Source organism: Oncorhynchus masou, chromosome 1 (assembly GCF_036934945.1).
Source record: "Oncorhynchus masou masou isolate Uvic2021 chromosome 1, UVic_Omas_1.1, whole genome shotgun sequence".
Taxonomy (NCBI): Eukaryota; Metazoa; Chordata; class Actinopteri; order Salmoniformes; family Salmonidae; genus Oncorhynchus; species Oncorhynchus masou.
Genome location: NC_088212.1, coordinates 74023072 through 74036462, shown reverse-complemented (window position 1 = coordinate 74036462; position 13391 = coordinate 74023072). Strand labels below are relative to the sequence as shown.

Below are 13391 nucleotides of genomic sequence, written 5' to 3'. Positions count from 1 at the left end.
CAGGGGCCTGCTGACTGACGAACAGGACAGGACAGGGGCAAGAGAGCAGAGTAGAGCAGCACAGTAACACCACTACCAAACAGAACTTTAAAGGGACAGATACTGTACCTCAGACCAGGATAAGATACCTACAGGGGCTGATACTCCCTGAATAACTCCACATTATTGAGAACTACAGGCCTCAAGGGTTTGGTGCATGCGTGTTATGAAATAGCAGATGAGAGGTACAGGTAAGTATGAAGTCACATTGCCCACTTTGTGTTCTTGTTAATTAAATGGGTTTGCATGAAGGGCGCACACTGAAAACTCACAGGTCAAAGCGACATAGCACGCCAGGCAGGGCGAAAGCAGACATTAGGAAGAGCCGGTCTTGGTCCAGATTGTATAGGTTTTATGATGAATCTCTGTGCTTTTAAAGAAAGGATCCAGACTGATGTGGTAAGAATGGAGTGTTATAACAGCCCACCAGTCTGACACTAATCAGAGGGAGCACTGCCCACTTTGTCTGGCTTGCCCACACAGGCCCCTGGCTGTGTGACTGTCTAACTCTGTAAGCAAGGTGAAGCAACTTTATCTATTGGTTGTTAGTTAACATTTCCTTCACAGTTGAAAAACTCCTTCACACAGTTGAAGTCGGGAGTTTACATACACTTAGGATGGAGTCATTAAAACTCGTTTTTCAACCACTCCACAAATTTCTTGTTAACAAACTATAGTTTTGGCAAGTCGTTTAGGACATCTACTTCGTGCAAGACACAAGTCATTTATCCAACAATTGTTTACTGACATATTATTTCACTTATAATTCACTGAATCTCAATTTCAGTGGGTCAGAAGTTTACAAACACTACGTTGACTGTGCCTTTAAACAGCTTGGAAAATTCCAGAAAATTATGTCATGGCTTTAGAAGATTCTGATATGCTAATTGACATAATTTGAGTCAATTGAAGGTGTACCTGTGGATGTATTTCAAGGCCTACCTTCAAACTCAGTGCCTTTTTGCTTGATATCCTCTGGTATATCAGAGGAAATGTCCTCTGGTCTGAAAACAAAAAATAACTGTTTGGCCAAACTCAGTGCCTCTTTGCTTGACATCATGGAGAAATCAAAAGAAATCAGCCAAAGTTGTAGACAAGTCTGGTTCATCCTTGGGAGCAATTTCCAAACACCTGAAGGTACCACATTCATCTGTACAAACAATAGTATGCAAGTATAAACACAATGGGACCACGCAGCCGTCACACTGCTCAGGAAGGTGACACGTTCTGTCTCCTAGAGATGAACGTACTGTGGTGCGAAAAGCGCAAATCAATCCCATAATAACAGCAAATGACCTTGTGAAGATGCTGGAGAAAACAGGTACAAAAGTATCTATATCCACAGTAAAACGAGTCCTATATCAACATAACCTGAAAGGCCGCTCCAAAACCACCATAAAAAAAGCCAAACTACGGTTTGCAACTGCACATGGGAACAAAGATCGTACTTTTTGGAGAAATGTCCTCTGGTCTGATGAAACAAAAATAGAACTGTTTGGCCATAATGACCATTGTTATGTTTGGAGGAAAAAGGGTGAGGCTTGCATGCCGATGAACACCATCCCAACCGTGAAGCACGGGGGTGGCAGCATCATGTTGTGGGGGTGTTTTGCTGCAGGAAGGACTGGTGCACTTCACAAAATAAATTGGCATCAAGAGGAAAGAAAAGTATGTGGATATATTGAAGCAACATCTCAAGACATCAGTCAAGAAGTTAAAGCATGTTCACAAATGGGTCTTCCAAATAGACAATGACTCCAAGCATACTTCTAAAGTTGTGGCAAAATGTGTTAAGGACAACAAAGTCAAGGCATTGGAGTGGCCATCAAAGCCCTGACCTCAATCCTATAGAACATTTGTGGGCAGAACTGAAAAAGCTAGCAATGAGGCCTACAAACCTGACTCAGTTACACCAGCTCTGTCAGGAAGAATGGGCCAAAATACACCCAACTTATTGTGGGAAGCTTGTGGAAGGCTTCCCGAAACGTTTGACACAAGTTCAACAATTTAAAGGAAATGCTACCAAATAATAATTGAGTGTATGTAAACTTCTGACCCACTGGGAATGTGATGAAAGAAATAAAAGCTGAAATAAATCATTCTCTCTACTATTATTCTGACATTTCACATTCTTAAAATAAAGTTGTGATCCTAACTGACCTAAAACAGGGAATTTTTAGGATTAAATGTGTGGAATTGTGAAAAACTGAGTTTAAATATATTTGGCTAAGGCATATGTAAACTTCTGACTTCAACTGTATATCTAGTCTGTTTCTCAACTCATGCAGCTTGGTTGAACTGTGAGGTAGCTGGTAACAGTATGTTCCACTCAGCGACGAGCTAGTTCCCACCCTTGCCCTCTAGTCTTACCTTGAAGGCATACTTGCGGCTGATGTGGTCATCAGGCTCCACAGGGGCGATGACATAACTGGGCAGGGGGATGCTCCCCAAAACCATCTCCTCTCTGCTGTCTAGAGGGACACACACACACACACACACAAGCAGGTGATCATTATCACACAATACACAACAACCCACCACACACACCTCACATCTGGCCCACTGCCTTGACAATTACTGATTCTACCGGTTTATAAATAGCATGACATAACTGCTTCATCAATGCACCATTATGTTCCTGCATGGTGATTCGTGACTGTAGGAAATGCAATTGGAGAGACATAATTCAAGGATGTTCAAGGAGCCGCTGTGCTGTGGTGGCAGGCAGCAGGACTGGAGGCTTATCTCTGGCTCAGTGTGATGAATGGCGGAGAGGTGAAAGAAAGAGGGAAATAGAGATAGAAAGAGACAGAAGAGGAGAGAGAATAGCCTGTGGCAGAACAGAACTTTGTCTAATTGCAGTCATGTCTCTCTGATTGAAAGGTTTAGCTCCACTAAGAGGCAGACGACTTGGAATTAAGAGGACTGTCTCGGATTTCATAACCAAATCAATTCACCCTGCGACTATTTTAATTAGTCTCAATTAAACCCTGGCCCGGTGTGCCTGTGTGACTCACCTTTGTAATAAAACAAGCAGTAGTCAGACAACACAAACCACTTCCTCTTCCACAGTCTCATTCCAGAGCTGTCCTGGAGGAGGAAACACAACAAGGAATGTAAGCCCTCTCAGCAATACAACATCACCTTCTAATGCACATTCTAATTAAAAACCATAGCTGGGGAATATAGGCTAAAGTACCCATTTACAGAGAGAGGGAAAGCACAAGAAAATTCATACATTTCATTAGTACAGCCAGTAATTGTGTTCCCCCTGAACAGAACAGGGTTCATGTCCTGCAAGGATAGGAGCTCCAGTAGGTCTAACTAACTCCTTATGAGTCGATGGCGTGTTACCAAGTCAGGGTCTTAAATCTCACCCTCTCTGGCCTGCCTCAGGGGTGTTACACCTCCGTGCCAGCCGCACCAGGGGGCATCAGTCAACAGGAGACAATCACCCTGGGTGTCGTCCTCTTATACCTCACCCCTAAAGAGACATCTCTCTCATGCTCCCTCCGTCCTCTAGGTAAATGGAGATCCATAGAAGGGGTTCATAATGAGAAATGATGACTGTCGTTCTCTGTTTACTCAGCCAGAGTCCACCAGGTCACAGTCATTAATACTGTAGTACATTCTCATAGACCTGGACTCTCATCATTACTTAGCCTGAATTATGAATTAAGTGGAAGGCCACTGTAAATGACATGACATAATATGACAGAGATGTAATATCGACGTGAGATGTACAGTGCCTTGCGAAAGTATTCGGCCCCCTTGAACTTTGCGAACTTTTGCCACATTTCAGGCTTCAAACATAAAGATATAAAACTGTATTTTTTCGTGAAGAATCAACAACAAGTGGGACACAATCATGAAGTGGAACGACATTTATTGGATATTTCAAACTTTTTTAACAAATCAAAAACTGAACAATTGGGCGTGCAAAATTATTCAGCCCCGTTACTTTCAGTGCAGCAAACTCTTCTCCAGAAGTTCAGTGAGGATCTCTTAATGATCCAATGTTGACCTAAATGACTAATGATGATAAATACAATCCACCTGTGTGTAATCAAGTCTCCTTATAAATGCACCTGCACTGTGATAGTCTCAGAGGTCTGTTAAAAGCGCAGAGAGCATCACGAAGAACAAGGAACACACCAGGCAGGTCCGAGATACTGTTGTGAAGAAGTTTAAAGTCGGATTTGGATACAAAAAGATTTCCCAAGCTTTAAACATCCCAAGGAGCACTGTGCAAGCGATAATATTGAAATGGAAGGAGTATCAGACCACTGCAAATCTACCAAGACCTGGCCGTCCCTCTAAACTTTCAGCTCATAGAAGGAGAAGACTGATCGGAGATGCAGCCAAGAGGCCCATGATCACTCTGGATGAACTGCAGAGATCTACAGCTGAGGTGGGAGACTCTGTCCATAGGACAACAATCAGTCGTATATTGCACAAATCTGGCCTTTATGGAAGAGTGGCAAGAAGAAAGCCATTTCTTAAAGATATCCATAAAAAGTGTCGTTTAAAGTTTGCCACAAGCCACCTGGGAGACTCACCAAACATGTGGAAGAAGGTGCTCTGGTCAGATGAAACCAAAATTGAACTTTTTGGCAACAATGCAAAACGTTATGTTTGGCATAAAAGCAACACAGCTCATCACAATGAACACACCATCCCCACTGTCAAACATGGTGGTGGCAGCATCATGGTTTGGGCCTGCTTTTCTTCAGCAGGGACAGGGAAGATGGTTAAAATTGATGGGAAGATGGATGGAGCCAAATACAGGACCATTCTGGAAGAAAACCTGATGGAGTCTGCAAAAGACCTGAGACTGGGACGGAGATTTGTCTTCCAACAAGACAATGATCCAAAACATAAAGCGAAATCTACAATGGAATGGTTCAAAAATAAACATATCCAGGTGTTAGAATGGCCAAGTCAAAGTCCAGACCTGAATCCAATCGAGAATCTGTGGAAAGAACTGAAAACTGCTGTTCACAAATGCTCTCCATCCAACCTCACTGAGCTCAAGCTGTTTTGCAAGGAGGGATGGGAAAAAATTTCAGTCTCTCGATGTGCAAAACTGATAGAGACATACCCCAAGCGACTTACAGCTGTAATCGCAGCAAAAGGTGGCGCTACAGAGTATTAACTTAAGGGGGCTGAATAATTTTGCACGCCCAATTTTTCAGTTTTTGATTTGAAAAAAGTTTGAAATTTCCAATAAATGTCATTCCACTTCATGATTGTGTCCCACTTGTTGTTGATTCTTCACAAAAAAATACAGTTTTATATCTTTATGTTTGAAGCCTGAAATGTGGCAAAAGGTCGCAAAGTTCAAGGGGGCCGAATAGTTTCGCAAGGCACTGTATGTGTACTCCCGTTAGAGTGGAGGACAGTTTACCATTAGACCCCAACACACTGCCCTTAGCTATAGCTACAGTCATTGAGTTGTACTCTTAGCCATAATTATGGAGATTCCTCTGAACCATACAGTAGCTACAGTGACTGAGGTGGGGTGATGTGGAAGGCTCACCTGTTTGTAGAGCCATCCCCTGACCACCACAGGGATATTGGGGTTCCTCTTGATGGCTTGGTCCCTCTTGCCGAAGCTGTGTACCTTGCCACTACTCCTAGAGCCCTGCGGCTGGAAAAACAAACACGTTGGTTATGAACGGGGTTTCCTTTATATACTGGTTTACAAATAACATCTGCTATTAGCTGCCCAGGGAGCTCAGTGGTAAGGAGCTGTGTGAAAGAAATGTGGTATTACAGACACAACCAGTAGGAACAGGAGCTGGTTAAACAAGACAATATGACCATTCAGCCCCATGTTTAGAGATCATTAGGTGTTACTGTATGACCATTCAGCCCCATGTTTATAGAGATCATTAGGTGTTAATGTATGACCATTCAGCCCCATGTTTATAGAGATCATTAGGTGTTACTGTATGACCATTCAGTCCCATGTTTATAGAGATCATTAGGCGTTACTATATGACCATTCAGTCCCATGTTTATAGAGATCATTAGGTGTTACTGTATGATCATTGAGTCCCATGTTTATAGAGATCATTAGGTGTTACTATATGACCATTCAGTCCCATGTTTATAGAGATCATTAGGTGTTACTGTATGACCATTCAGCCCCATGTTTATAGAGATCATTAGGTGTTACTGTATGACCATTCAGCCCCATATTTATAGAGATCATTAGGTGTTACTATATGACCATTCAGTCCCATGTTTATAGAGATCATTAGGTGTTACTATATGACCATTCAGTCCCATGTTTATAGAGATCATTAGGTGTTACTGTATGACCATTCAGTCCCATGTTTATAGAGATCATTAGGTGTTACTGTATGACCATTCAGTCCCATGTTTATAGAGATCATTAGGTGTTACTGTATGACCATTCAGTCCCATGTTTATAGAGATCATTAGGTGTTACTGTATGACCATTCAGTCCCATGTTTATAGAGATCATTATGTGTTACTGTATGTTTGATGATTAGATTAAGAACAACATTTGGATTTTGAAACTGGGGCCCACAAATGTTTGAAGTTAGTTATTTTAGTTATTAACGTTCTCTTTCGTGTTTCTTTCGCTTTTTCCTTAACCTTCTAATTTCAGCAGCTCATTTGACAAGCAAGAACACTCCACCCAAATGGGAATACAGTATTATTGTCATACATTAAGATTTGATGAGGCACAGTAGCATTCTTTCAAGGCCCACTGGTTTTCTCCCTCCTCTGAATCTCACAGATGATTTCAGATGAATGTTCAACTGAGCCAAATCCGATTGCACCCAAGCAACAGTTGAGTTAGGTTTCCATTGCAGGGGATCATTATATGGCATTTCCTCCTCCACAGCTGGCAAAAACATGCACTAATTACTGAAACTACTGCACGGCCAGCCAAGCATGCAGAGCATTAGGAAATCTACACAGTGTTTGTCAGGAGAACCGTCAAGAGAACAGCCTTATTTAAGTTTAGCAGATATTAGAAATCATTGTGTAGTCACATATTCACTGTACTGTGATTGGAAACTCAACGTTCCCCTTATTGTATACATAGATAGTGAATTTTAAAGCAAATCTATACTCTACTTACCATTGAGAATGAGCAAGTGGTCATCGATAATGCCCTGTCTGCCACTCTGCTTGAAATGACTGGCACCTCTGATAGCAGACAACACGTTGACATGAGGTCTGATGAGGTGCTGCTTCTAACACAGGTACAACAATCTTAGGAGAGCTACTTTCACAACCTTAGAGGCACTGTTCTATAGGAATACTTATACGCCTACTGCAGTGCTTAGAGTCCCAGTCAAGTCAGTGCATGTGTTTGGGTGCTGTGTGTAGCTGAAGAGTGTTGTGTTACTAAGATTGTGTTGATAGGTTGACTGGGGATTGATTGGTTTCAGACAGCTCATATGATGCTGACACAATGCTGTCTCTCACTCACAGGCCTGAAGCATTACTGAGACAGCCAGGGGGTCATTTTACAGCTAGCCAGGCAGGCAGGCGTGTGCTGCCTCAACACTCACTAAAGTCAACACCCGTCAGTCAGACTGGAGAGGCGATAGTGAGTTGGCAGGTAGCCCTGTCATGCCACCCAGCATGGCCACCCCTCTCAACCTGGCAGAGCTGGGCCACGGGGGAAGAAGGGAGAGGAGGCTGGCAGGCTTTTTCTGGAAGCTGGAGACAGTCAGGTGTATGTGGCCTGGGAAGGGTCTAGGAAGAGCCACTAAATCACTTTACAGATGGGCAGCTGGGTGTCATGTGAGTACTGAACTGCCAATGTCCTGAAGATAGACCACAGCCATGTCAGTGGCAGAGCAGAGGAGACCACAGAGTCTGGAAGAGAGCCTCACTGCCCTCATCTGCACTCTGTAGAAGTATGATCCTTATAAGAAGGGGACATGGGCATTCTATGGAGTGTCACTTCCCCACCTGTGCCTTCAAAACATCCAATAGCAGGCGTTTCATCTTCTAATACTGTTCCTTTACTAAACCATTTGAGTAAAGCCTTTTATATGCACATAGTTAATCCATGGCCAACCACTGTGGAGGTTTAATTGAGTTTCACTGGGCTTGAAGAAAATCACTAACCTATTACAGTCTACAGCCATTAATCAAAATGAGAGTGTTCTGGAGGAGATTATACCAATTCTCCAGCATGAGCATTAACAGTCTCCCAGTACCCTTAAAAACAATATCAATTCAAACACTTTACACTGCAATCACTGGACCTAATTGCTGCAACACTGTTGTGGGATAGACCCAAACAAATGAAACACACTGAGAAGACAACACATGCTCATAAAAGTGAGGCGTTTTCTCACCTTTGACCCAGAGGTGACATCCACTGTTGATGAGGTCACAGCCTTGGAAGTCTGGCTGACCATGCTGGGGGGCCTCTGACTGGCCGGTGGCGGTGGCTTGGACATGCCCCGGGACTCTTTCCTGCAGGGGAGGCAGCACAGAAGGAAATCAATGACATAGACATGAGTGGTCATGCTAGTATCTCACCACCACCACCATTCCTCTGTCGTGGATCTGCATTAAAGGGAGCCAGGGTTAACTTAAGGGATGGGTTCTCAGAGAGGAAACGACAACTTCCTGCCACACGACCTGTCACAGCCAATGCAATTACAGCTATGTTAACAGGCAGGACTTTTTTTGTAGCAGCCACTCAAGTAATATTTTGTCTGACACTGTCCCTGGGGCTGGCATGTCTTGTTTCATAAGGTGACATGTTATATGACAAATAACTTTTACACCTCCACATAACCTCCAACACAATGACCCAGAGCAGAGATACCAGAGCTACCGCAGATGAGCTTTTCCATGATCAAATATCCACTCTCTCTTTTGCTCTCTTGCACACACACACACACACACACACACACACACACACACACACACACACACACACACACACAGGGTGTGTTGACCTCCAGACAAAACCTTCATCATATTTACATCCATTAGATAACTCACTCACTCAGCAGAGACCACACATGCTTTCCAAATTACACCTCACGTTTCCTCATGACATCATCACATTGTTACAGTCAGGAACTGTTTTTGTAAGAAATACAATCCGTTCCAGTTCACTGGCATAACATGAAAATCAACCAGCTTCTCTTATCTACAGATGTAGTATTTTAATTTTATCACTCTTTTGTTGCTGATAATTATCCTTCCAAGCAGGAAATGCAAACGTATAGTGTATTCAAGGTTTAAACAGGCTTTTAAAGTTAGTAATTTCCACTTTAAAATGTCAGACTTGATTTGCCCTAACCAAAAATGTATCAACCCCTACAAAAAATGTCCATGAATTATAATCCACATAATAATTAACATTTCCTGTTGCTGCAGGATTATTTTCCTGCTGTAGCAAACTGTCTCAAATTAAGATCCTACTTCTGTAACCAGGCTCTCCAAATATCTGGCCTCAAGTACAGCTACTCATAGTACATTCCATTACAGTTTAAGGGCACCTAGGTGGTTGCTCCCTTCGGATAAAGCAGGAACCTGCTTTGCCCTGGAATGCCCAGGAATGACCCAGGTCACACTGTTACACAGATTGTAGTGAGCGTAATGGGCAAACCGCCTGGAAACTTCAGCAGGAAGAGGGATTATGGGAAATCTATGTTCCAGGAAGGCCATAGGGGCTTTCTCTTTGTAATAAGGTTCATTAGAACAGAGGAAAGTTAGCAATTAACGTGTTCTTCTACAATTAATAAACGTCCCCTTCGATAAAAACATAGTATTCCCGAGGGGCTGGGTAAACAAATAATGACATTAATTACAAATGAAGTACTGAGGCGTAACACAGCTCCTCCCATCTCCTGATGTCAGATTCAGACAAGTTACTGTATAGGTTCACTGCTCCTGAAGTCAATATAACCCAATTACCAGCTGCAGAATCTCCAGAGCTTTGTTCAATAGTACTTTAATAATAAATGAACTGACAAAATGTTCTCTGACATTGGGGGCTGATGAGTGATCAAGTCAAGAACAAATGGGTCTGCTTGTGTTTACAAGTGGTTGTGAGAGTGTATCATTCATCACAGAGGTAGCTATGCCTAATCAGAGTGTATCATTCATCACAGAGGTAGCTATGCCTAATCAGAGTGTATCATTCATCACAGGGGTAGCTATGCCTAATCAGAGTGTATCATTCATCACAGAGGTAGCTATGCCTAATCAGAGTGTATCATTCATCACAGGGGTAGCTATGCCTAATCAGAGTGTATCATTCATCACAGAGGTAGCTATGCCTAATCAGAGTGTACCATTCATCACAGAGGTAGCTATGCCTAATCAGAGTGTACCATTCATCACAGAGGTAGCTATGCCTAATCAGAGTGTACCATTCATCACAGAGGTAGCTATGCCTAATCAGAGTGTATCATTCATCACAGAGGTAGCTATGCCTAATCAGAGTGTACCATTCATCACAGAGGTAGCTATGCCTAATCAGAGTGTACCATTCATCACAGAGGTAGCTATGCCTAATCAGAGTGTACCATTCATCACAGAGGTGTCAGGATTTGGCCAGGGTTGTTCCGGGTTTTGGTCACTAGATGCCCCCATTGTGCTTTTTGACCTTTTTTTCCCTTGTTCCCCATTATTATTTGCACCTGTGCCTCGTTTTCCCTGATTGTATTTAAACCCTTAGTTTCCCTCAGTTCTGTGCTCTGTGTTTGTATGTTAGCACCCAGCCCTAGTGTTCTGTGTATTCTTGTCGATTCCGGTGGATGCTCTTGTGGAATTCTGTTTTTGTTTTTGAGTATCTCTTGAGGCTTTTTTGTGCTATTCCTACCACCTTTTGGATTTGCCATTTTTGTATTTAAGGACTTCTCCTTTTTACTTTATTAAATACACCGTCTTAAGTACTGCTGTGTCTGCCTCATCTTCTGGGTTCTGCTGACTATTCGTGGCTCAGTTGGTTAAGTGACTGTTTCTCACTCCGGAGACCCAGGTTCGTAACCGGGTCCTGACAGAAACACAGAGCCAAAAATGAACCCAGAGGCAGCCAGTTCCCAGGACCTTTTGCCATGCTGTCCCACCACCAGGAGACTGTCCAACGCCACGAAGCCGCCCTGGTTCAGCAAGAGGCCTTAATGGCTAGACATTGTCATCTTCTGTCGGAGATGCTGACTTCCATTAAGCAAATATCTGATCGTCTTACCCCGGCAACAGTTCCCGTCCCAGTACCTCAGATTCACGTACCCATGGCAGTTAACCCCCTGGCTGAACCTCGTCTTCCACCTCCCCAACGGTTCTCAGGTGATCCAAGTGCTTGTAAAGGGTTTCTCACCCAATGTTCTCTCTCCTTTGAGCTACAACCCTCGTCGTTTCCCACCGACCGGTCTAAGATCGCTTATATCATCACCCTGCTGTCGGAAAAAGCCCTGGCCTGGGCTACTGCTGTGTGGGATGCCCATAGTTCCTGCTGTGCCAGCTACTCTGCCTTTGCTGAGGAATTCAAACGAGTGTTTCAAGGCCCAAGCAGTGGTTCTGACTCAGCCAAACAGCTCCTGACTCTCCACCAAGGTTGGCGCAGCGTGACGGACTATGCCATCCAGTTCCGCACGGTGGCAGCAGCAAGTGGCTGGAACAACGAGGCGCTCACGGTGTGCTTTCTGAAAGGCCTTTCCGACACTATCCAAGATGAACTGGCCACTCGGGAACCACCGGACAATCTCGAGTCCCTGATCAAGTTGGCCTCACGCATTGACCAGCGTCTGAGAGAGAGAGAACTCAACCGTAGACCTCTAGCCCCTATCAGTCCCAGCTCCGAGTCCCCACCTTTATCCTCGCTGGCTCCATCGGAACCCATGCAGATTGGACGCATCTCCCAGGCTGAGAGAGACCGCCGGATGAGGGAGCGACGCTGTCTATATTGCGGCAAACCGGGCCATTTCCGTTCCACGTGTCCCGGGCTCCAGGGAAACGCTCTGTCCTGTACAGACCGGGGGGAACTGTAACGGGAAACATAACCTCCTCCCATCCGTCCAACTCCCGTCTGCTCATTCCAGTCACCCTCTCCTGGGACAACCACAAGCTTCACCTTCAAGCCTTGGTAGACTCTGGAGCCGCAGGTAACTTCATGGATGGTGTCTGGGCGAAGGAGAATGGCGTTCCCTCTGAACCTCTAAGTGAACCCATGAGGGTCACTACATTGGATGGAAGCCCTTTGGGATCTGGACTTGTCACTCATGTCACTACCTCCTTGCGACTTTCAGTTTCACAACACCAGGAATTGATGAACTTTCATTTGATCTCCTGTTCCGAGTTCCCTCTCGTCCTTGGATACCCCTGGCTTCACAGCCATAACCCTCACATCGACTGGTCTGTGAGCACTATCAAGCAGTGGGGTCCTACGTGCCAAGCTACTTGTATTTTCCAGAATTCCCCGAGTTCTACTCCCGAGTCTTTAGAATCCATCGACCTGACCCGAGTTCCCGAGTGTTACCATGACCTCAAACTGGTGTTTAGCAAACAGAGGGCCACTATGCTACCACCCCATAGACCTTACGATTGCCCCATCGACCTGTTTCCCGGCACTTGCCCCCCCAGGGGTCGGATCTTTTCCCTATCTCCACCCGAACGAGCTGCTATGGATACCTACATCAAGGACGCTCTGGAAGCAGGCCTCATGCGTCCATCCACCTCCCCGGCGGGAGCAGGGTTTTTCTTTGTGGCCAAGAAAGACGGTGGATTACGTCCTTGCATCGACTACCGGGGACTCAATGCCATAACCGTCCGTAACCGTTACCCGCTACCCCTTATGGCCACAGCCTTCGAGCTGCTCCAGGAAGCAGTTGTTTTCACTAAGCTTGACCTGCGGAACGCATACCATCTTGTGCGGATCAGACCTGGTGACGAGTGGAAGACCGCTTTCAACAAGCCTACTGGTCACTATGAATACTTGGTGATGCCCTTCGGCCTGACCAACGCCCCAGCGGTGTTCCAAGCGCTCATAAACGATGTGCTTAGGGATATGCTTAACATATTTGTGTTCGTTTACTTGGATGACATCCTCATCTTTTCGAGCTCCCTTCAAGAACACACTAAGCATGTCAGACAAGTACTCAAACGCCTCCTGGACAGCCATCTGTACGTTAAGCCGGAAAAATGTGAATTCCATTCATCCCGAGTACAATTCCTGGGATTTGTAGTGGAACCCGGTCGAGTCCAAATGGACCCCAGGAAGGTAGGAGCGGTAGCGGATTGGCCCACCCCCAAATCCGTTAAGGAAGTTCAGCGTTTCCTGGGCTTCACAAACTTTTACCGCAAGTTCATCAAGAACTTCAGCTTGGTGGCAG

General features: G+C 44.7%; 1 protein-coding gene across 5 annotated transcripts in view; it reads right to left on the bottom strand.

The window, feature by feature from the left end:
• LOC135550437 (pleckstrin homology domain-containing family A member 7-like) overlaps positions 1-13391 on the bottom strand; it is a 140958-nt gene that overhangs the window by 48525 nt on the left and 79042 nt on the right. For all 5 annotated transcript variants that reach the window (XM_064981234.1, XM_064981242.1, XM_064981247.1 and 2 more), the window contains exons 5-8: positions 8394-8514; positions 5579-5689; positions 3057-3129; positions 2410-2510 (exon numbers count right to left, since the gene is read on the bottom strand). In XM_064981234.1, the coding sequence (XP_064837306.1) occupies positions 2410-2510; positions 3057-3129; positions 5579-5689; positions 8394-8514 (406 nt within the window). The remainder of the gene's footprint in view (positions 1-2409; positions 2511-3056; positions 3130-5578; positions 5690-8393; positions 8515-13391) is intronic.